Source organism: Borostomias antarcticus (assembly GCF_949987555.1).
Source record: "Borostomias antarcticus genome assembly, chromosome: 6".
Taxonomy (NCBI): domain Eukaryota; kingdom Metazoa; phylum Chordata; class Actinopteri; order Stomiiformes; family Stomiidae; genus Borostomias; species Borostomias antarcticus.
This window is the reverse complement of record NC_140239.1, coordinates 16,273,131-16,299,128: the sequence shown is the minus strand read 5'-3', so window position 1 is coordinate 16,299,128 and position 25,998 is coordinate 16,273,131. Positions and strand designations below refer to the sequence as shown.

General features: G+C 44.1%; 1 protein-coding gene across 1 annotated transcript in view; it reads right to left on the bottom strand.

Annotated features, from left to right (window-relative positions):
- Window positions 1–320: 320 nt before the first annotated feature.
- phka2 (phosphorylase kinase, alpha 2 (liver)) overlaps window positions 321–25,998 on the bottom strand; it is a 118,084-nt gene continuing 92,406 nt past the window's right edge. The window contains exons 29-32 of the mRNA XM_084439393.1: window positions 2,963–3,016; window positions 2,371–2,604; window positions 1,970–2,170; window positions 321–1,890 (exon numbers count right to left, since the gene is read on the bottom strand). Of these exons, the coding sequence (XP_084295519.1) occupies window positions 1,717–1,890; window positions 1,970–2,170; window positions 2,371–2,604; window positions 2,963–3,016 (663 nt within the window). The 3' untranslated portion in view covers window positions 321–1,716. The remainder of the gene's footprint in view (window positions 1,891–1,969; window positions 2,171–2,370; window positions 2,605–2,962; window positions 3,017–25,998) is intronic.

Genomic DNA, 25,998 nt, shown 5'->3' with positions numbered 1-25,998 from the left:
CGCATTCCGCTCACTCATGCCAGACGACAGTCCTTTGCCGGCTTCAAAGCACCGCCACCACCACAGAAGAAGACTACCTTGGAAAAATAATTTCACTCGGACAGAACGCGTCTAAATAAGGATGTGCCTGCCCCCCCTCCCATCACCTCTCCCCCTACAGCAGGAAGAAGTGCCTGCCCAGGGACACACATCCATGACCCGTGTGTGTGCTGTACAGTACAGTATGTGTGTTTGTTGGTATGTGTACTGTACTGTATGTGTGAAATGCCCGTCTGGGAAAATACAGTAGAGACTAAACCAGGACAGTGGTATATAGGAGGTACATGTTTATTTATTGTTAATTGACAAATATGGTGTTGACAACACACTACAGGTTTTACCCTGAAAGAATACACCCCGTTTTTAATGGTCTTAAGTGCAAATGGACGAATAAAACATGATTGTGACTGGGTGCCGGTTGATTAAAAAAGTACATACTGTAATTCATATCATCATAATTCAGATCAGCTCTCCCCAGAAATCCTCTTGGCCACAACAGAGAACAAAAGGTGATATGGCTTTTATATTATGGTCATCATGGCCTTTTCAATATCAAAATGTTATCAAGATTATCATGGAAAAATCAATTGATTACAAATTACAATGACATTGATTTGTATTTCCTAATCCAAATTATCATACAGTAGCCTAGTACTGGTCCACGAAAAAAAAAAAAAAAAAAATCTCTCTCATATATATATATAATGTATATTTGTAATATCAATAAAAATGTAAGATGTCTTTTGTAATAAAATAAACAAATACAATGAGTATATATCTCTCCTCCAGTTTCTCTGTCCATCAAAACCAGGGAACATACACCCTATATTCCAGCCACTATCCTTCTACACACTCCATCTCTCCCTCTAACCCTGAACTAACCCTATGGTAACTGGTCTGAATAAAGCATGTTAATCATTTATAATAATTCATAATCATAAGTATGTAGTGTTTTGATCCTTTAAAAAAGACAGTCATTGAGAAGCTGAGACGATACTAACAGATATCAACATGCTCTATCAAGATAACTAGGTTCATCAACCAAACAGTGAAGGTTTTCTCAACATAGGCACTACAATGAATGAGTAGAATATAAACAGCACAGTGCATCCAGATTAGGCATAATATATATTAGGGATTATAGATTCATATATTAGGCAATAGCTGCTGTAATCCAATTTAGAGTTGTGTTATTAAACATAACCATATATATAGTACTCTTAATAATCCTAACATGTACATACACAGCATACAGTAAATGCCCTGACAGTCATGCTACATGCTCATAACATACATGCCTATAGTCATTACAGCATGACTACCACATGTACTAACACATACTGTAGCCAACAACCCTAACACACATGTTCTGATGATCATACAAGTTAAACACACACACACACACACCTTATCCATACAGTCATAAAAGACCCAAGCACCACTCACCTTAACCCCATGTCAAGACAATGATAAGTCTTAGTCCTTTAACCAGATGTGCTAGATCATGCGAGTTTGTGATATTTCTGTATGAGCTGCACTGCTTCTTCACGAGGTATGAATGACTTAGCTGTGATCCAGTCTCGAATCTTAGCCCTATTTTAATACTTGTCCAATTCTCTCTCTCTCCTCCCTTCCCACTTTCTGGGGCCTCTGTGTTGAGCAGCGGGTTCATCTTCATCACTGCATGAGGCAGGAGGAGTGAGGCAGGAAGTCCTGCAGGTACGTGACCACAGCCTTGGACAGGTATGTCATGGTGCCATAGCTGCCACTAGGGGCGCTGTCGTAGAAGAAGTTACAGATGCCTGTGGCCGGGTCCCTCTCCAGGAAGAAGTCCTGGGCCCCTTGGGATCTCTGGCACGGAAACACGACATAATTTAAACATGGGAAAATTGGTGTGTGTGTGTGAGTGAGTGTGTGTGCGTGTCCTGACCTGGTCGCTTAGGAAGAGGTCATTGGCCAGTTGTACGATGCGGTCCACGTGTATGACGCCCCCGATGTTGTCCAGCTGCATGTCGGCCAGCAGCGTCAGCACCATCACACACTCCACCAGCAGCTGCCTGCGCTCCGGCTGGGGGACGTGGTTCAGCACTGACTCCACCTGCACCGCAAACTTGATCTCTCCCTCCGTCATCTGCAGGTGCATGCATGCATGCACACACACACACACACACTGATTAAGGATGGATCATAAGGATCGGCATAAACTGACCACCAGAACAGCTCTAGAAGCCGTAATCCCATCTGCAAGATGGGCCAAATCAAGTGTACCTAATGTAACCGAATCAATCTCGCTATTACTACTCCATCCCCTGGGATGCACTCGTTCTATACCTCGCGGGTGGTGGAGGAGGGCAGCACGTAGCCGTCAATGGACAAGCCGTGGCACTTCTGCAGGATCTTCCAGACCTTCTGGTAGAAGCCCATGGGGACCCGGTTGATGGCGCCGTCCAGCCTGCGCCGGCGCAGCCACTGGCCCTGGCGCTCCTCCCACTGCAGGGGCCCGCTCTGGGACCCGGGGCCCACCGGGGACAGCATCCCACTGGGGGTGGATGGGCTGGAGCACCGCTGGAGGGGGCGAGGGGGAGACAGACACACACAAACGCACACATGCGCACGCGCACATGCACGCGGGCACACGCACGAGCGTGCACACACACACACACACACACACACACACACACACACACACACACACACACACACACAGGGGGGCATATACAGACAAGACATGCCAAAAGTTGGTGTGAGTAACACACACACATACACACAACACTTGAAGATGAAATTCAGTGCACAGGAAGCATGCTCTAGTTCAGTGCAGGTTAGTACAGCAAAAAGGATGAGGTACTGTAGGCAGAGTAACAATGCTGCAACAGCTCAGCTATGGTTGCACGCATGCTGTATGGAGGGAGGGGAGGTTTACCGTGGAGCGAGGGGACGTGACGTTGCTGCTAATGGAACAACCACTGCTAAAGATCTATACAGGAGAGAGGAGATGAGAGGAGAGTAGTAGAGGAGAGGAGAGTAGGAGAGGAGATGAGAGTAGGAGAGAGGAGATGAGAGGAGTTAAGAGGAGAGAGATGAGAGGAGAGAGGAGTTGAGAGGAGAGTAGGAGAGGAGAGATGAGAGGAGAGTAAGAGAGCAGAGGAGAGAGGAGATGAGAGGAGAGTAGGAGAGGAGAGAGGAGACTAGGGGGGGGGGCAATATGGAAGATGAAATATGTTAGGCATGATGTATGACAATAGATCCCAGATATGTCAAAAAATATGGGTCATTCAAAACCAGGTGACCCAGCATGACAAAGCTCTACTGATCCTAATGTGGCAGGTATGAGCAGGTATGAATGAGTTAACACAGCCAGCAGCAGATGGATTTGTTTGATCCGTATGGGTCGCCCCAGCGAGCCAGTGGGTGCTGTGGAGTTAGAGATGGAGAGGACATGCCTAGTGACGACTAAACAAACCCAACCCACACTCAGAGGTCTGGAGTCATCCAGCTGTAACCAGAACCGGGTAACAACGTTAGTCACACAGGAACACATTCAGCTCTCAGTCCTCATCAAATCATCATGTCTGTAACACAAAAATCTCAAATGAACACAAACAAATTCAGCTCTCAAAATGGGTCATCAGAACATATATAGTGCACAACTCTTAAATGGAAAAAATGGACCTCATTCCTGAATGCAGTTAAGAAAAAGTTCAAAATAAATTTCTTCTTAACTCCACTTATGAAGCTCCTGGGACAATTCTGGCATTCCTGAATGGTTTCTTATCTGGGATTTGTTCTTATCTATGAACAGGATTTAAGAACGCGGAAATGCAGTCGTAGGTAGGCCAGATTGGAGTGCGCCCATGTTCGCAAGGGCTGAATTTATGAGAAATCAGAGGTGATTGCGTTCACATAAATTCTACAGACATCCTAGGCTTGAAATAAGAATAAGAATAAATACGAGAATATTTTTTCACATTTATAGTCATGATTCTATGAGGCATCGTGGTGTCCTAAAATAAACTAGAAAAACCGCGTAGCGGCTTAATGCCTCCACCCAACAATGCAAGTTGCAGTTAACCTAACTAACCCTAACCCTAACCCACACCCAACGCTACCCTATCCCACTCTCCCAGAACCAAAAGACTGGTTTCCCACTTTGGTTTGACACATGACTCCAAAAAAGGTCACGTCAAACCTATTCCAATCGACTCCAAATGAGCTGAAATGCACTCCTAGACACTTTCGAGGGAAAGGATTTTGGGGTCTGGACTTTGGAATTTGACTTCCATTCGTTTCAATGGGCAAAATGAACGGAAGGTCGGAGCGACTCACAACCAACGTCTATGGTCCGCGTACTTCGCGGCCATCCGTTTTTGGTTTTGAAATGACAAAACAAAAAACAAAAAATGAACCGTTTTCCGTTTTTTCATTGATAACAAAAAACTAAGGGAAAATTTATCGTTATCCATTATCCGTTATCCGATTAAATTTGATGTGTTTGTACATGGAAATTGGGAATTAAAATACCCCTGTGGAAAACTCCTTTCTCTATTTCCTGTTCGTTTTTTCTCTGTGACCCGGAAGTTGTACCACGAGCGAGCCACTGACTACAACCACAGAAGTAGACGAGAGGGCGTGTCATCAGAGAGCATCAAGCTGCCGTGCATGTGCTGTCCGTCTCTCTCCCTTCTAATTTTTAGCATTTTAGCATGGACATGGACAGTGCTACTTTTGTGCTCTATCGAGCAGGCAAACGCGTGCTGGAGCAAGTGAGGAAAGGCATTTAAAGATCATATTACAGAGGCTGAAGACCATGTATTTGAAAACCACAACAAGGCCTCGCTTTGGGGAATCACACCTGTCGATTCATAAAATCAGATTGATGAAAACAACCGTTTAGCGGACGAAAATAGATTTGTAGGAACTGCATTCTCGGTGCCCCGTCCACCGCCATTACATGGATATACTGGTTTGCGCTGGATTTTAAATTTCTTCTACAGGCCTCCGAACTACACCAAAGTGATCTCAGTGAGTCAAACGTCTTATAATATGTCGTAAATAAGGTCCAGGGGCCTCATTTATAAACATTGCGTAGAATCCACGTAACTAAGTTTGCTTAGCTAAGTAAGTACTAAAATATACGCACCAAAAATGTTCACTCAGGCACGCCTACACCAGCTGCCCTTTATAAATCACAATCAACACTTAACTTGGCGCACGTGAACGCGCGTTCTGATCACACCCCAATTAACGCCCACAATTGCCTATAAATGGTCAGTGATACGCCTATACATATGCAACGACAATGGAGCCGAGTGCAAAAGGCAGAAAGAGAAAGATACATTTTACCGATGCGAGGTGGAGGTATTGGTCAACAATAAGCCTATAGGCTCGTGTCGTGTTGTGTTATCAACGTAATGTGGCTTTTATTCATAGGCTACTGCCCGTGATGCTTCTCGGGATAGCCTATAAATGAAAAGGCCTACAACATAACATTATATTATGACACAAATGGGTCAATTCACAGACACATCCAAAGCAATGCCGACATTATTTCGTGATTAGGCTACGGTGGCGATTGATTCCGTTTAAACTGTGTGACACATTGGAGGGTTTCTTGCAGCGACCGATGTATTTATTATTCAATATGTCATGTGTTTCGCAGACTTTCGAGTTTCATCCCTCTGCCATCGGAGTCACGTTTTCCCCTTTCTCCAGAAACGTGCTTATCGTAGTTAAAGGAGGGTCGAAATGTGCGTAGAGTTACGCACACCTTCCGCCAACTTATCGCTCAGCTCGTTTTTTATAAATACCGAAAGTTGCGTAGAAAGTTGCTCAGCATGGGTTACGCACGCTTTTGTACTTACGCAACGTTTATAAATGAGGCCCCAGGTTGTCAAAAACAAGCATTCTCCTTTAAGTGAAGTTAATATTTTCTGACTCCTTAGATTCCAAGTACTGGACCACAAACTCCAGGAAAGTCTATGCCATCTCTGACTCTGAGGAGTTCCAGAATGGAAGAAAAGCTAAAGCAAGGTAATACAACATTTGATGTGAAGGCAAAATCATACAATAAAAAAAACAAGCGTTAATTTGCAATAGCTGCAACCACATAATATGTGAATTTCCAAAATGCAGCCACCCATACCACACTGCCACCCTGCATTTTGAAATTTCCACCACCCCCTTTTAGCCAATTGGCATTAACACACACTTGACCTCCGTGCCACATTTCAGGCTCCTGCCTCTTCCACCTTCATTTCCAATTTTGTTCCATCTCAACCCCTTTTAACCAATTGGCATGAACACAAAGATGCACCTTTACACACACACACACTGGACCTCCATGCCAAATGTCAGCCTCCTAGGGTGAAAACTGTTACCTAAAGGGTGGTGAACTTTTTGTGGACTGACTGACCAACCAACAGAGTGACTTATAGAGTTGGTGGTCGCAGCTCAAGTGTGCCATTGACTCTGAACTTATTCTGAACTCATATATTGGTTCACATACATAATTAGTATTTGAATTTAATTTCGAGTCTTTTTTTGTGTTGATCATGCATGAAGTCATTATGATTTGAGACAATATGCCCAACATGATTTAATTTTTAAAAAAAGTCTCATAGGTTGATATTTTTATTGAGTAAAATAAGATTTTTAAAAATTTAATGTGCACCATTAAGAAATCTTGAATCTGTTATTTTTTGTTCCTTAAGTCGAAGGTCCCAAGACGGTTCAAGCCTAGAAGAGGTCATCGGTAACATTGACCACCTGAAGCAAGCTGCCGAGAGCCTTCCAGACATCACTTCAACAATAAACCAGCTGTCTGAGCTTGTAAAGGCTAAAAGCGCAGCAGCAGCATCTGCCTCTCTGCACCCTATAAAGGACGCCTTCACCTGTATGGTTTGTAGAGGTATGATTGTGTAACAATAGGTAATTGTACAGTACAAAATATAACCTTCAGTTAATATTCTTATTTTATATTGATTATATTGATTTAAATCGATCTAATCTGCCAGCATTTCCTGGATGAATAACATCAGATAAAACTCTCTCCCACAGTCAACTCTGACCTGGTCCCATAGTCCATAAGAAAGCACAGCAGGTCTGAGGATAAACAGACAGAAGCATAAATATTACCTTTTAAACATATTAAACAGTATTAACCCATAGATCCCTAAAGTGACCATTTAAAAAACAAAGGCACAAAACATGTCAAAATTGAATGATGATGGCAATAGTAAAACACTAGTTAAGTTATTTTGCCTGTACACCTCCTCATAAATGATGATGTTGTTCTTTATTGGCATGGTGGACTGACTGACAACCTTCTTGCTGAAACCATTGATAGCCATTACATGGGTCGCTCCAAACATAACAAGCTTCTCATTTTGATCTACATGCAGCTTGTGACCCATGTATTCGGCATTGTAGGGTATGGGGTTCAGATTTCTGGCACCCTAAATTATAAAAACTACATTATTAAAGAAAAAAATCCTTAAATGGTAGAGTCTATGTTCGCTTGAAATGCAGAAAAAAACAATACTAATTAACCTTACCTGCTGTCTTTCAGTGTGGTAGGGTTGATGAACACTTCTCAACATTTTGCACACTCTGCCCTCAGAAGCTTTAACTCCTTTTTTGGACAGATGTCCAGTCATCATTTTTCGGCCAAAAGATTTTCCATGGACTATGGGAGCAGGTGAGAGTTGAGTGTGGGACAGAGTTTTATATTGCATCATTCATCCGTTATTGATAGCCTATGTGTTTCTATACTGAATATCTGTGGTCAGGTTTTTATAGGAGTAGCATTCATTTGTATGCTTAACAAAAGCGGTACCCATTTACGGTAGATGATTTAAAAATAGCGTTACCTCAGCAATACCTTGAGCGACTTCAACTGCAAGTTGGCTATCAGGACAAAAGTCCCTGACAAGCCGCTGCTCAGCACACCACCTCCGCACATTCCTCTCAGAAAACCCCCATCTCGTTCCAAACTGGGTACATAACGCAGCAGCGATATCACCACAGAACATTCCAGTTATCCTATTTTCCGCAATAAAATCTGCATAATCATCCAAAGACATCTCTTCTGTTTACAATCCCGAGCTTAGTGCCGCCCATGGGGTGCCGCCAATTTCCAAACAGTCGTGGTACAACTTCGGGGTCACAGAGAAAAAACGAACAGGAAATAGAGAAAGGACCACAGGGGTATTTTAATTCCCAATTTCCATGTACAAACACAACAAATTTAATCGGATAACAGATAACGGATAATGGATAACGATTAATTTTCTGTTTTTTAGTTTTTTGTTATCAATTAAAAAATGGGAAACGTTTTTGTTTTTTTTCGGTTTTTTTCGGTTTTTGTTTTGTCATTTCAAAACCAAAAACGGATGGCCGCGAAGTACACGGACCGTCTACCCACACTAATTCATGTACGTGGAGTCCAATGAAGCCATCTGCGAGTCGCTGCGATGATGGGAACATGAAGAAACTCAATTGCAAATATTGAAATGGCTTTAACTTTTGAACGGAAAGTCGTAGAGCCTCGGGGCCGGGCTCATTCGAGTCCTCTTCCCATTCTACAGTTAGCATACACTTAGCAGCTACATTTTCTGTACGAGCTTCCGTTTTCCAGATATTTGAGAAAAACTATGAAAAACGTGCATGCGTGCTTGTGTGTGTGCGTGCAGCCCCTCAGTGCTGCCAACCTGCACCTTCCCAAGGATCCCCAGGGGAACCCGGACTTCGCTGCTCTGGGCAGAAGTAAGGAGGAATACACACACATACAATGAATGTGAATATGACTGTTGCTGTTGCAGTGAATATTGCTCCGGTGTGGTGTCGCAGAGCTCACACTTGCCTTATCGATCCGCCTATCAACGAAGCCTTGCACATTGTGACAGGATGCCTGCGTCCCACTCCTGTGGACAACCTTCCCATCCTTGCAGGCATCCAGCCCGCTGGCCTCCGCCGCACAGAAACCACAGCACGTCTTGCCTGCCGGGCCCTAACCCTATCTGCTAACCTAACCCTAACGCTAATGCTAGCTAACTAATGCTAACTATAATGCTAACGCTAACACTAATGCTAGCTAGCTAAAGGTGGCGGTGAAGGCGGGGGGCACCGACGGACCGGACCCGGGCGGCAAAAGCTGGCTGTAGGGGACATGGAACGTGACCTCACTGGGGGGGAAGGAGCCGGAGCTTGTGAGGGAGGTGGAGCGATACCAATTACACCTGGTGGGGCTAACCTCCACGCACGGCACCAGCGCCGGAACCAAACTCCTGGATAGGGGTTGGACCCTGTTCTTCTCCGGAGTTGCTCACGGTATGAGGCGTAAGGCAGGTGTGGCTATACTAGCTAGCCCCCAGCTGAGCGCCTCTGTGCTGGAGTTCACCCCAGTGGACGAGAGGGTCGCCTCCCTGCGCCTTAGGACTGTGGGGGGGGGGGACTGACTGTGGTTTGTGCTTATGCACCGAACAGCAGTTCAGAGTACTCGGCCTTCCGGCAGACCCTAAGTGGAGTCCTATTTGGGGCTCCTGCAGGGGACTCCACTGTCCTACTGTGGGACTTCAATGCACACGTAGGCAATGATGGAGAAACTTGGAGGGGCGTGATTGGGAGGCATGGCCACCACGATCTGAACCCGAGTGGTGTTTTGTTGTTGGACTTCTGTGCTAGTCACGGTTTGTCCATAACAAACACCATGTTCGAACACAAGGATGCCCACAAGTACACCTGGCATCAGAACACCTTAGGCCGAAGGTCGATGATCGATTTCGTTATTGTATCATCTGATCTGAGGCCATGTGTTTTGGACACTCGGGTAAAGAGAGGGGCAGAGCTGTCCACTGATCACCATCTGGTGGTGAGCTGGTTTCGAGAAGCTTCTGGACAGACCTGGAAAACCCAAGTGTGTAGTGAGGGTGAACTGGGAACGTCTGGAGGAAGAGCCTGTCTGGAGAGATTTCAATTGCCACCTCCGGCGGAGCTTCTCAGGCATCCCTGTGGAGGATGGGGACATCGAGCATGAGTGGTCGGTGTTCAAAGCCTCCATTGCTGAAGCTGCGGCTGGGAGCTGTGGCCTGAGGGCCATAGGTACCTCAAGGGGCGGTAACCCTCGGACACCGTGGTGGACAGCAGTGGTCAGGGAAGCCGTCCGACTGAAGAAGGAGGCCTTCCGGGATATGTTAGCCCGGGAGACCCCAGAAGCAGTTGCAGGGTATCGACTGGCCCGGAGGGCTGCGGCTTCGGCCGTGACCAAGGCAAAGCAGCGGGTGTGGGAGGAGTTCGGAGAAACCATGGAGAAGGACTTTCAGTCGGCAACAAAGTTATTCTGGAAGACCATCAGACACCTCGGGAAGGGAAAGCGAGGGACCATCCAAGCTGTATACAGCAAGGAGGGGACACTGCTGACCTCAACTGAGGAGGTTGTTGAGCGTTGGAAGGAGCACTTTGAGGAACTCCTGAACCTGACTAATCCACCCTCTACGATCGAGGCAGAGCCGGAAGATGTTGGGGGGTCGTCAATTTCCTTGGAGGAGGTCACTGAGGTAGTCAAACAACTCCACAGTGGCAGAGCCCCAGGGACTGATGAGATCCGTCCAGAAATGCTGAAGGCGCTGGGTGTTGAGGGGCTGTCTTGGTTGATTGTTATTTTGTATTGTTTTTTTTCACCTTGCTTAAGCTTAGTGTGCACGTTATAAGAGCCAGCGGAGACACATCTCACTGCTCATTTCACCGGTAGGCCTATGTTGCATGTGAAGAATAAAACATTGAATTTGCACGTGACCTTGAACATCAATCATGTCAATTGGGAACCTCTCAACTTTTTCCGCGCTGTCTGGGGATTCTGTGTGCACACAACCCTGTAGTAAGGAGCTGGCGGGGCATTTATGTATGCAAATTCAGGTGCACGAGAACGCGCATTCAACTTAAGAAGGGGAGCACAGCTGAGAACACTTTGGCGGTTTACCATACCATACCATACCATTTTATTTATAGAGCACATTTAAAAACAACAAAGTTGACCAAAGTGCTGTACAAGTCAAACAACAATAACACACAAAGAGCACATAGTAAAACATACGCAGTATGTCACATGAAAAAGGACAAGTCTCTTAGGCCATGTCAGGAAAACGCCAAAGAATATAAGTGTGTTTTGAGGCGTGATTTAAACACCTGCAGAGTGGGGGCCTGTCTAACATGCAGGGGTAGCTCGTTCCAGAGCTTAGGGGCTGCCACTGCGAAAGCCCAATCCCCCCCCTGAGCTTCAGCCTGGATTTGGGGACAACCAGGAGAAGCTGATCAGAGGACATGAGGGACCTTGAAGGAGCATAGGGTTCCAGCAGTTCTGAGAGATAGATGGGTGCCAAGCCATTTAGGCACTTAAAAGTAAACAGCAAGATTTTAAAATCAATTCTAAAACGCACAGGAAGCCAGTGGAGCGAAGCCAGTACCGGGGTAATGTGCTCTTGCTTACGTGTACCAGTTAGCAGGCAAGCGGCAGCGCTCTGGACTAACTGCAGGCGAGAGAGAGAGGCCTGACTGACACCAACATAGAAAGCATTGCAGTAATCGAGACGAGAAGTCATAAAAGCATGTATTACATGTTCAGAAACACAGCGTGATAAAAAAGGTTTGACCTTGGACAGCCTCCTGAGCTGGAAAAAACTATTTCCTACTACGGCATTAATTTGTTTGTCCATCTTTAGGTCACAGTCAATTTTCACCCCTAAATTAGTGGCAGTTGGCTTCACAAAATGTTTAAAAGGGCCTAGATCAGCAGGAGGAAACACATGGGCATTGCTGGGACCAAACACCATGACTTCGGTTTTACTGTCATTAAAACATAAAAAGTTTAAAGCTAACCATGCTTTGACATCTTCCAGGCATGCCAACAACAGTTTTAAAGAGTCAGGGTTGTTTTGTTTCAAGGGCAGGTAGATTTGACAATCATCTGCATAACAGTGGAAGGAGACTCCATGTTTCCTGAAAATAGATCCTAGGGGGAGTAGATACAACATAAATAAAATTGGTCCAAGAATTAAGCCCTGGGGCACCCCGCAAGGGAGAGATGCAGTGGCGGATACAGCGTCGCCCAGGCTAACACAGAAGCTTCTCTCTGACAGGTATGACCTGAAAAACTCCAGAGCTGAACCTTTGATGCCAACCCAGTGCTCCAGGCGGGAGAGCAGAATATTGTGATCCACTGTGTCGAAAGCGGCAGTAAGATCCAACAGTACAAGAAAAAGAGTGTCACCAGAGTCCGTAGCCAGAAATATATCATAAAAAATCCTTAGGAGTGCAGTCTCTGTACTGTGCAGCGCTTTATACCCAGACTGGAACACTTCCAAAATCCCATGTGTGTTCAGAAACGACATCAATTGAATGAGTACAATTTTCTCCAGAACTTTGGAAAGAAACGTGAGCTTGGAGATTGGCCTGAAATTGGAAAGGACAGAGGCGTCCAGGTTAGGCTTTTTAATCAGCGGTTGTACCACAGCATGTTTAAAATTTACTGGTACAGATGTGGGAACATAAGAATGTAACTTGACCCGCGGTATTCTAACAGGCGCTTTACGGCATTCCGCACCACCGCTCGCCTGCCCGTAGGGGCGCAGTAATACCACTCATTGACCCATTGCTGTAGCTCATCTCACACATTAGATGAGCCTACCGTTCTCAAACTCCTTGTTCTCTGTCTGGTTGTAATTTAATTATTACGAACAAAGCCTATCTATTTATAGTTTCTATCTCTGTAAATGTCGCCGGGTCTATATCTGTTAACTGTCGGGACAAGTAGAAGTTTAATACATTAGGCTGACTGAGTGTTCTCATATGGAACATGGCATCAGGACGAGGAAGATGGCTAACGGAGATGACCAGAGATGTGTTTGAAATGGTTCACTCACTCCCTATTCCCTATTACCATGGATGTATTGAGTGCGACTCATAGTGAACTACATGGGGAATGATTTAACAGTTTTGGGACACATGGAATGTAACTTCTCGGGCAGGAACGGAGACGAACTCGCATTAGCAGCAAAGCAGCTAGAGGAATGATCTTAACATTAGCTAACTGCTTTAGCTACTGCTAGCTACCGTCTTCTTCACTTTTCCTTCGGTAAAACATGACACCGTTGTGTTGTGGTATTGTGGAGGGCTTAGGCAGAAGCAGGAAGAGAAACCACTTTTGCCCCATATAAGTAAAATAATGGTCTCATAAGCATTTTTCGATTGTAAAATTGTGTTCACTTGTTTTAGTTTGCAAACATATGCAATTTTCTTAGCATATCTACTGGCTACATGATAACATAGCTGCAGGGGTGCGCTAGTGACATTTGGGCAGAATGTACAGGTGAAATGAAAGCTCTCGAAGAGATCTTTCTAATGCTATTGGTCAGCTTTGTATGTAGTTTTAATGTGAAAGATACATCTTGAATGCAGTCAAGACAAATTATTTTGCCTCTTAACTTTTGTCAAACCCCCTGGTTCCAGTCAATTGGATTATAGGCTATAGGCTACTTTCGTTTACAATGACGTTACCTTATGAACACAAATAGCTTAACCTATAGGCCTACATAAAAACAATAGCCTAAAACCATGTTTATTTACAATGTATTTTCTTTCATTGATAGCATGCCAAGAGTTAGGGTGAGGAAAACGACGCGCGGTCTCTTTAGCCCTGAGACCATCAGGCAGGCAGCTCAGGAGGTCGTTGAAGGCTATATATATTATGATATTATGTCTAATAATAAATTCGTTGAAAGTACACAGGCGGATCTACTATACGGAATTGGACCGAGGAGTGTTCTCATATGGAACTAGGCTGCACACGCCCGCGCGCGACAAGAGCTGAATTGTAGTCAGCTTTCCCCGCTGCGCGCAGGACGCGTGCGTCCCCCGCTGATCCGAGCGAGAACGCAGGCGGAATGTCGCTCCCCGTCTGAAACGGTCTTGACTCCTGGAATCCCAAGGTCTTTCATATTGAAATTCTCTTGATGGTCTGGGGAGTTGCGTGTTAAGGGAGTGCATCAGTCGTGAGCCTTGACAGTAGGCTACCAGCCTGCGCTGCGCTCAGCACAAAGTTGGATGAATGGATGGACTTATTGGAATCCTGGAAAAGGTTGATTGCGCTCTAAAATCATGAAAGCATAAATGTAAAAATGCAGCAACAGAAGTAGTCTAGATGAGATGGTGGTTTAACACTAGAATAGCTGAGGGTGGGTCAAGGTGACCCATGCAACTACATTAAAAAATAATTCTCTGCAACCGTTCAAGTTACAGCGCCCTGCTTTCATGACTTTTCCTAGATATGTGCGTTTTACGTGTCAGTGTTTTTGAAACTTCGAAATCCCACCAGGAAAAGGTAGTTTGGTCATTTTTTTTGTGTATTCTGGCTAAAAGCCGGTCAGCCATCTTTTTTTACCTGACTTTTAGGCTGCAATGCTACTTTCTCCCAGCAGATGTCGCCTAGGTTCATCAATATGTTTTTTTTTTTTATAGGAATCAAGGTTGAATGAATAATCCATCCTTACATATGGATATAAGAATGTGCACAGCAATAATATTTTTGTGGTAGACTATATGTGACTTCAACAATGAATGCAAAAGGTTACACTCACACAATGGCTCATTTAGATAAAACTATGTTTAATCTCAAAACGTATGCTATCAGCTCAACACAGGTCAAATGTCTTCAAACGAATAGCACTCAATAGTCTATGATGCAAATGTTGAATTTTGAAATGCTGTAAATGTCTTGAAAACACAGCCTTATGTTTATGGATGTGAATGCTTATGTAGGCTATTGAATGAATGCAAAATTACTAGGGGTGCAGGCTATTCAACCCTCTCGATCATTTGCATTGGTTCAGGGAATAATATGTTACAATGTTGCACTTGGCACTTGGATCGTTTTTGTTCAACTGGCAATCTGGACAAAGCAAATATATAATATAACTGGGAGTATAATATAATTATAATTATATAGGAGCATTGGTGTGAGTAAAAAGAACCGTGCTTTATCCCTCTGGAGTCTGCGCCCGCGGTGGCGCGGGCGTCGTACGTTTTTATAGATTTTTCAGCCATATCAACACGCACAGAAATCATATACATAATTTCACACCGTTGTTTTGTGTATAAGGTAGGGTTGGGCGATGTGTGCTGAAATATGACATCACGATGTGGCCATCCAAACATCGCGATGGACGATGATATCGTCATTTTATGGAAATAATAATAATAATTAAAAAAAACGAAGAAAAAAAAAAGTAAAACATGTTTTATAGGCCTATTACGTATCCCGGGTAGGCTATTGTAGAATCAGGCTTCACATTAACTGGCTACATGACGCAGTCACTTTATATGAAATAACTTATATTTAATTTAGAGAGAAAATGCAAGTCTAAAATAGCCTACCCGGGATACGTAATACGCCTATAAAACATATTTTACTTTTTTTTCGAACAAATATGATATTGACGCCACCATGGCTATCTTGCACAAATCAGCACTGCTTGATCCAAGATACCGAGGGGAACACATGCAGCCACCCGAGCTGAACCACGTCAAGACCGAGCTGGTTGCAGAGATGGTAGCAACAACGACCCGTGCAGAGCGCCCAACAGTCAGTCCCACCACGCAGGAAGATCAGTCCAGCGCTGCTGCTCCTAAGAAGAGCAGAAGCTCGCTGGGCAGTCTTCTAGGGGGAAAAAACTAACCAGCTACGCGCACTGCTGCTGAAATCGCAGAGGTAGAGATCACAGCCTACTTGCTGGAAGAGACAATTGACGGAGATGACGATCCACTCAGATGATGGAAAGATAACCAAACGAGGTTTACTTTTATGGCTAGTATTGCGCGTAAATACCTCTCCATATGCGCAACCAGCACACCATCAGAGCGCGTGTTCAGCACCGCAGGTAGTGTTGTCACTCCTCTCTACTCCCTACTAAAGCCTGATAAAGTGAACATGCTGGTTTTCTTAGCCAGGAATCTAGAATAGAAAGAGTAGGCCTAAACCCTGGGGTAAGAGTATAGAGTCAGATTGTGGAGTTTTTGTTTGCCATTTTTTTATGCCATTTGTGGTATAAAAATAAAAAAAATGTAAATAACAATTATTTACAATTTCTTTATTATTATTTCTTTATTATTCAACGAAATATGCGGTTGATAAACACGGGCCCTATCAAATTTTGTGAGTTGTTTATTTTATGCATAATGGCAGAAGCCACACATTTAAATAAAGCCGAATTTACATTGTATTTTATTGTGGTCTTTTGATTAAAGTAGGCAAGTAAGTACGAAACGAAATTATTATTTAACCGGGTATCTACATTTCTACATTAACTTTGGTATCTACATTTCAGGTCCCGTTGGCGAGTCTAGGTTCTGATTGGCTCTTTCTAGGTTGTTATTCTGCCCAGAAATGAGCATTTAGCTTGCCTGCATGTACGTGTTATAATAGCAACTAAACAAAATATTTTCTGTTCTACAGTAGGCCTAGTGTGTCATTTATTGATAGTTGGTTCGCTTAGAACCTTGAACTGGACTCATTAATGAAAAGCGTTTTATGCCTCCATGAGCGCACGGGCTGTTGAACTACATCAAATTGAGATGTTTGTTAAGCTATAGATACATTCTAATGTTACATTTTATGACACATAGGCCTAGAATTAGTAGATTACGACTCAAATTAGTTAATCTAATTATTTACAATGTTTAAAGAAGCAGAAATAACTCCGGTATAGGCGTCGACTCGCACCATATGCCTCTCGCTCAGTTTGCTGTCCAAATTCTTCACGAAGGACACAATAACTGTGGGAAACGTATTAAATGGTCTTCATTAATGTAGCCCTACACATATATAATACCCAACTGTTCCATTAACGTAGGCCTACACATATATAATACCCAACTGTTCCATTTTCACAGCTCAAGTGTTTAAAAAGCGCCGATGTGACGATGGTTCTCAACCATCGTGTTTTTCTATCAACCATTGGCGATGGACGATGATATCGTCCATCGGCCCAACCCTAGTATAAGGTCTGTTTCGTGTCTTGAGATTTACAGCGTTTATGATTGGTTCCTGAAGGCATCATACGCCGCCTTCTCTGAATCCATTGGTTGGAGCTTTCCCCATGGATTCAGCTGTCTATCAGTCTCAGACATAATAAACCAATGACCATCCACATTATTCACCACTTTCTATCAAGAGAGCCCCCCATTGGATAAACCTGGGCCATGTGGTTTGCAAACAACTAGGGAGGATGTTTTGAAGCCGGCTGGGCTAACGTTACCTGAATGAACTTAGGCTACCGGAGAAGATAAAATGAGCAAACAAACACAAAAACAGGAGATGTGCTGAGGTTTTAGAGGCTGTCTTTGAGTCCAGTTCATCAGAAGAGGAGCTTGGGGGATTTGGAGACGTGACAACAATTTGGATCTCGTCGATGATGTAAGTTTGGCTAGCTTCGCTAACGTTAGCCCATTCTTACCGGTAATTTTGACGTTACTGTAATGTTGCCGACTGCTTATGTTAGCTAGCACTGTTTATGTTAGCACTGTATGTTAGCTAGCTCTGTGTGTTTATGTTTTATGCTTAGCCACTGTTTATGCACACAAAATGATCAATCCTACTCTAAGTTACCTCATGAACTTATCAAGAATAAATATCCGCTCATTATATTTGTGCGTAAAGGGAGTAACTTAGGGTGGTTTCACACATAAGCTGTTTTCGGAATCGCTCCCTCGTTCAGCCCAAAATGGCTGACGCCCTATATAGTTCAATATATAGTGAATAGGGAGCGATTCCGAACACAGTTTGTGCGCACCAAACGAGCTTTGGGCCCGAGAGCGCTCTGTATGGGCCTGTGTGAACACAACAATCGCAGACAAGTGTGCACTAAAACAGCCACTCCGAGACCCCTGAAGAGGTGTTTTCGGAGCGGTTACAACCGATTTCTAGGGCGCTCCAGTTGTTGTGTGAAACCGCCCGTTCTCGGACGGACGCAACATGTTTGACCTAAAAAAGACCCGTAGTCAGATGCGCTGTGCATTGTGGGGCGCACTGTTTGTTTACTCTCCAGTGGAGCTGGAGAGCTAGCGCAAAGGTGATGAGGGACTGAATAACTGAAATATTATAACTGAAATAACCGAAATAAGAGGACAATATACATGAATAAGCACTAGTGCTATGAGCAACAGGCGTTGTAACATCTCCATGTTTACTTCATCTCCAACGTTAGCAGCATACCTAGGCTAGTGCTTAGGCTAGTGCTAAAATTACTCTGTCGCCATGAGTGTTATACGTTCTGCTTTTTGTGGTAATTGTAACGTTGAGTTGGCAACTTTGAAACATTTCAGTTGTGACCGTTTCTTGAACTTGTGTGAGGCGTTGTGGAGGGCCTTTGTTCGTTGGCCACCATTAGGCTGCCTGACGCAAATTCATCTCGGCTAACGTTAGCTAGCTACAGTTTTGGCAATGTAATCGTCGTCTGATTGGCTATAAGCCAATCTTTAATCATTTTGAGAGAGAACAGAATAGCTAACTGTCCCAAATGCTCTGGCAACGTCTGTGAAAGTTCCCATGTTCATTTGGTCAATGAGTAGGCTGTGCTAGGTAGGCAGTTGGCACTACTAGCTAGCTAAGCTATTATTGCTAAAATTAGCCATCTTATTAGATTCTGCAAAACTTCAGAGGTCTATCACAGGCTGGACAGTCATATCCATGTCTCTTCTGTGTGCAGTATTTCTGTCTCTTTCACTTGGTTAATTGTCCTGTCTCTCCCTCCAGCCCAGGTGGCCTATGGGCTCTGGCACATCCAAACTGGAAGGTGCCAGAAACTGGGAAAAACTCGAGGTGATGATGCAGGCGAAGGGCGAGAGGAGACATGAGGACCAGTACAGAGAACAGGTATGGAGACCAGAGTAGAACCAGGATGTTACTGTTATACTAGCACAGAACCGTGAAGATTAGCACAGACCAGCATATTCATGGGTTTCAAATGTAGTCCTAGACCTGCCATATTGGGGACCAACACAGGTGTTTCAATTTATCTTATGCAGTAGAACTAATTCATTAATTTGAAACACCTGTGTTGTTCCGGCAGGTCTAGGACTACATTTGAAACCCGAACATGGGACTCCACGCCACATCGTCCACAAACCACAGCATGCGACGCCAGTTCTTATGGTTGGTGTTTGATTTTTCTGACCTGTTCACATTTTTTTAATTATATATACTTATCAAAGACCAATTCTTTCAGCCATTTACAAAGTCACATTTATTTTGAATTCTGTGTCACACCACTGTGGCACGGACCCTGGCTGCCCAGTTGGACACTTGTAGGATTTTGTAGATCTTCTGAGCTGCCATGTTGAGTGTATGGGCGAAACACCCAAATTTGACAAGGTGAAGCTTCTTTATAGCAACATCCATGTTGGAGGCGTTGTCAACTGTGGCTGCCACAACCTTCTCTTGGATGCTGAAGTCCTCCATGATCTCATATATCTCCTCAGCCACAGCATGCCCCGTCTGTGCCTCGTACACGGCTCTCGTCTTGAGGACAGTGCACAGTTACAGTAACGTAGTGGTCCTGACTGACAGCTGTCCAGCTACCTTGCTAACCTGCCTTAGCTCAGATACCAGATTGTCCTTCTCCACCTCATACCATGCTGGGATCAGACGGCTTCTCTCTAGAGAAGGGTTTGTAAAGCCGCTAAAGCCTCCCTACAGAAAATTGCTGTGAGAATGAAGCAGAACTACTATAGTAGTGAAATATAGCGAGTAACATTTCTTGGTAGGGCTGTAGGCTAACCAAGCCATACCTTGTAGCCCTCCCCCACTGGTTTACATTGACATGCAAATAGGCCTAGCTGTCTGTTTGCTGGTAGCGAATGTCAAAGGACAGGGAGCAACCTTTTATTTCAGCCAACTCTCCTAAGTGATGAGATGATATTTACTCTGTGGCATCTGATGTGGTATTTCATTTGAACATGTATGTTTTTATAGGCCTATCGGCGTATCACTTATCACCCAATTGAATTGGTTTCGGTGTAGGTAGGCTACCCTCGTGATCCATGAAGGAACGGTGCGTGAGATTGAGAATAATCTGAAATCACAACGGGGTTGACTGGCTGTTCAGCCACACATTAGGCTAGGCTAGGCTAAGCCTATGAGTTTAAAAAAAACAACAACATTGCACTGGAAACTGGCACTGTCTCGTTTTTCCACACACAAAATTACATCGAGAGCAACAATCATGGGCGGTCGCCACTACTGAGTTAGACAATACGATTCTGCTAATTTCACATTTGTCAGGCACACTCGTCCACTAACGTTAGTTCATTTTGAAACCCAACGTTTTGCACAGTCGGCAGGCTCACACTCAATACAACCCCCACCATTCACAGAATTCTCAATGAGCCTACATTGACATTCAAATAGCCTAGGATGGTAGGTGCCACTTTTGCAGCAGTTTTGCAAATAGGCTAGGCTGCTAGCTGCCAGTTTTAGACTGCTAGCTGACAGTTTTGCAGTGACTGGGTGCAAGATCGCTCGTCGTCACTGTAAATGAGGGCAACCTCAGTGCCTCTCGAGCATAAATAAAGGTTTGAAAGATCTATAAATCCCCAAGCCGGCCAAGTCCAATGCATCTTGATCACAACTTTCACATCTATTCTTGGCTGTGATATTTATTGTACCGAGTAAATGTTAACATTGTATATTGTCTTGACCCATTGAGGAAGCTAAATGTGAATATAGGCTAAGCAATACCTGAATTTTAATGTGCAACATGAACAAACTCTAGCCTACTAGAATAGTCGATATTTTCCCATTGCACTTGCAGACCCTTATTCTAAGCCACAAGAGCCACTTATTCAAAAATAAAGTGTTAACTGAATCAGATTATTGTTGGAGTCAATTTATTTTTCAGTAGCCTTTATATTGCATAGAAAACTGTGCTCATGTGTCACGCTGTGTTTGTAGCCCTCTGCAAATACCAACCCCACCCATACAGCAGTAGGATGAGGGTGGTGCAATCATGGCCACTATCCAGCTTCATACACCCAACGTTAGGCTAGCTAAGCTAGCTAGCAAGCAAGCAGTTGCAAAGTCGAACAATACAGGTTGTAAAATGATGCGGGGGCATATCTCTCGCTAGCTATGCATGCCGTATTATATTATTTTAAGAGTTTGCCCCAAAACACAAAAACGTTAATTTGAAGTTAAAAGCTAACAAAAGCTGGGGCCGTCTCTAAACTGGGGCCGTCTCATTCATGACGGCGACAGGCACTAGCCTGGCAGACTGCATCGAATAGTTATCAAAGGGTTGGGACTAACGTTAGCTGGCATAATCCAATAATTCCCCCAAAAGAACCCCTCCACTGCACAAGCTTTTTACCAAACCTAGCTAATAAGCACAAGCTACTGAGTGCAACGTTAGCCCTGCTAACGGAGAGAACGGATTTTGAGGAGATTGTTGCAGCTGGTGCTAAATGAGGCAAAGGAACATGTCAAATAGAATACAACAAACATGCGGAAACTGTATTCAATCACTTCTTCTAACGGCTTTCCAGCAGTGTCGATGCAACTATTACTGCCCTCCACAGAATATTGCTATACTTCACGTCCGGATGTAAACAAGCCGGATTGCCAGATTGGTGCTCCAGCCCCAACGAGTGCTCCAAATCCCCCCATGCGACAAAAACCCGCCCAAATATTATATATTTATTTAGTATAATATATATCTATATATCATAATACATGTTAAGAAAAATGCCTTTCAGCTCAAATTCCGAAAATATTAACTAATGTGGTAAAACTGCAACACAAGCCTACCCCAGCGGCTTGGCTAAATCCGACCGGGCCTGAGTAAACATAGAATTCATCCATAAATCCATCTATAAATTGCTCAATAGGTGAATAGTCCTACATCATACTGCGCCAATGTGTTCTTATTTTTCAAGTGTTATCAGTGATATGCTTTCTATTTGATAATAGGGCTTGGGAAAATGTAGTCCCAGACACGACCATCTTATTTCTAGACAGGTGTATCTATTTGTAGCCCAAGCCGATACAGCCGCATTTGGTGTCACAAACACACACACGAGCGCCATCTAGCGGCCATTGTGTGTCAATAACAGCCTCCCATTCTAAAGACTGCGGGTGCTTTTGACCCACCCCCCAGCGAAGCTGGTAAGTTTCAAATGCTTGGCGCTGCTAGTGTTAAATGAATGGCAACACGTAGCCTAGAGGAAAACATAAATTGAGACTGGTGATAATGCTGATAATCTACAGTAGGGCCTACCTCTGGCTGAGTTCATGGTTACAACCATTCATCTCTTACACATGGGCCTATACAATACTTCTTTGGACGTTAAATCCATCTATCAATCAAACTAGCGAATTCAATGGCCGGTCATGGCAAAGCACCCGCTAACGCAGGCTACCCCCCTCCCCACGATCCAGGGCTAGGAAACCGGTTCATCCAGTTTATTTGAATATAAAAGAATTTGGGGGGGGGGTGTTACAATAGTCTAGTCCAGGTTCGCTGGCGAGTGACGAGCTAGTCAGATGGCGCATGCATGTGTGGACATTGTAGGCCGATTCTGTAAAACCTAAAGAATAAAAGTAGGCTACGTTCAACATTCATTGGAGTGGTCCAGTTGGATAGGCTAGTCTAATCTAAATAAATTGAGGACCTGTATTTTCAGTGTTTGCTGGTAGCGAATGCCACAGACAGACAGGAAATCTTTTCGTTTCATTGTTTCATTGTTTGTGCTCTGTATGCACAAGATAGTTAATGTTCGGATATAATTGGCAGTAGGGCGGGAAAAAACCCTATCAAAGGCCAAGATTAGAAGGGATTTGAAGATGTAATTGGTAATTTTAAATGGGCCTACTTTATCTTTTGATGCCTATTTGAACGGACTGCATCGATCAATGCAATGACTCTCCATGTTTTTCAGTTTTACCCTTTTCATCAATAAAACAATTTTTACATTCATGTCTCAACCATTATTATCGAATTATCTAGTTGATATATGAATGAAACAATAAGCCGTTTTAATGGCTATGGGCTACTAGTTGTAGCTATACACGAGTTGATGCGCTCTGCTCTTACGCACGGTTGAGGCGGCAGCTCAAATACACTTCGCACATATCCTCTGCTATAGCCTCTCACAGACAGCTAGGTGCACTTCATGCATTGGTAGACAGTTCTGTTCTTGCTGCAGCTTGTCTTCACCATGCAGGTGAAGACAAACAGCCGGTGGCTGTTTGGACGCCAGAGCGCGCAGCTCTTCAGCCAACTGGAGGATGTCGCGTCTGGGGAGGCTCTGCGTCTCTCCACCAGTCCCCAGCGAGTCCAAGCTCCCCCAATGAATAATACTTATTTATAATAGCCTACATAGCGCGGAACTGTGCATATAATAGGCTGTAGCCAGCGCGAAACTGCGCATTCCCTATAGCCGTTCATGGAACGACTGGCGGCCGGTATAAATAAATAAAAACATACACGATATTTTCTTATTTGAATGATCTTGAATATATATATATTCAAGATCATTCAAATAACAAAATATTGTGTATATTGTGCATGTGAAGGCACTCACTGTCAAACCTGCCGCTATCTATGCACAAGATAGTTAATGTCCGGATATGATTGGCAATGAGTGATCTTTACTCATGGCGACTATGTCGATTTTGTATGGATCCACAAGTCGATCAAGCTTATTTTTTCTTTGTATCGTGCTGAAGCCATATAGCCTACTGCGCTCAGACTTGGCTACATTAGCTGGTGCCCCGTCTTCAAATTTACTTCCGGGGTTTACGAGTAGCCTACCAGTTGAATGCGTTCCAGAAACAAAACGCAAAACCCCCACGTTCACCATATCTTTACTTACAAATATATTTACAATACTGTTATTTTGCGCATTTGACCTAACAGCCACCACGTCTTGACCCGACGTCAGTTACCGAGATAGATAGGCTACTGTAGGCCTAGATATAGGTGTTCGTAATAATTAAATTACATCCAGATGGAGAAAACATGTGTTTGAGAACAAGGTAATAATAACAATTAAACGTTATTTGTATAGCACCTTTCATACAGATAAATTCAGCTCAAAGTGCTTTACAACAGAGCATTTAAATTAAAGAATGTGAAACTTAATGATGCTTCATTCGTAGACTATAGGAGAAAAACAGAGCCCAGCCTGCTAAATCTACTCAAAGACGCCACCTGGCGGTGGTGCATCACTAAAACGAAATAACACCCGTCTGAAATCCCACGAGATTTCCAACGGGATTTCCCTGCCAAATACCGCGACGTGAAATGCTGCAGCATGTGACATTTCTAACTTCCCACATCTGTACATCTCCTGCGAGGCTGTGATTCATAATGTTCTGGACATCTGGTCCTATAGCCCTGCTAGCCTCTTTGACAAGCCGAGGGGGAAGGACATCTAAGGGGGAGCCTGAGGGCTTCATAATGGAAATTATTTCCTCTAGCTGGGAAAGAGACACAGGCTCAAATTGGCTAAAAGTAGCCAGGCAGGTGACAAAAATAGAGGGGTTGTGTGTTGGGGTGTAGATGCTGGCTCTGATGTTGGCTACCTTATCAGTAAAAAACTGCAGAAAGAGCTCACATGTTTCAGAGGACGCTTCAAGGCGGACTGGCTGGGGGACATCAAGAATGTCATTAATAGTTTTAAACAGAACCTGAGGCTTGTGGCAGTTGATTAAAATGATATCAGACAAATGTTTCGTTTTTTCAACTTTGACAATTTGCTGATATCTACGCCAGCTGTCCCTCAGAATGTCAAAAGACACATGCAGCTTGTCCTTTTTCCACTGACGTTCAGCCCTCCTGCATTCTCGCCGCGCTTCCCGTGTGCTGTCGTTCAACCAGGGCTCGGGTTTAGGTTTGGAGCGCCTGGTTTTCAGAGGAGCGACAGAGTCCAGGATTTGCAGACAGGTGGAATCAAACCGAGAGGTTAACTCCTCCGCGTTAACACACACAGGGCTGACTGGGCCGGGTAGAGTAGCGCTGGTAAATGCAGACGAGAAGCGAACAGCAGTGGAAGGGTTCAACACACGGCAACGACGGGCCGGTGCAGATGGTTTGTCGATATCACATGGGAGAGATACATCAAATAAAACAGGCATATGATCAGAGAAAAATGCACCACAAACTTCAATGTTAAAAACGGATAGACCATAAGATAGGAAAAGATCGAGTGTGTGCCCGCGCTCTTGTGTGGGATCAGTCACCGACTGCACAAGATCAAATGAGTCAATAAGATTAAGAAAGTCTCTAGCCAACGGCTTGGAGGGACAGCACACATGTAGGAGGGGCCGCTGCCCGGTAGAGGTGAGCAGGTATTCCCGCAAGTAGCGGCGGAGAAAAAGTTTTCTGTCCCGGATCAAACTTGACAAGATTTCTGCTAGTAAGCTGGATATCCAGAAGCGCTTGGCGATCATAAATCCGTAGAGACTTGACATTTCTCGTGACAACTGTCAAAATCAGTATAAACACAAACAAAACTGACAGCGGCAGACGGCAAGCCACACACACCGGCACCATCACTTCCGCAACCAATGCTCGCTCGAATTAGCCTCTTGCTGAGCACAGCGTGACCAGGAAGAAAAGGAGAGCTGCCTCTTTAAGAACACATTTCCACGCGTTCATGAATCTGGTTCATGATCTTTCTTAGGGTTGATCTTACGAAGTTCGTAAGAAGACATTTAAGACCACAGGAATGAGGTCCAATGTGTTATTCACAGAGAAACATATGCTCTCATTCAGGTCAACTACGTACTGTATCATCATATACTGCAGCTACAGTGCTCATACAGCCCAGTATCTCAAGGAATCACAGCATCTTTGATACATCACTGCTGTTCCCCTTTATTTATACTAGGGTAGAATTTTACTGCACTCCATAATG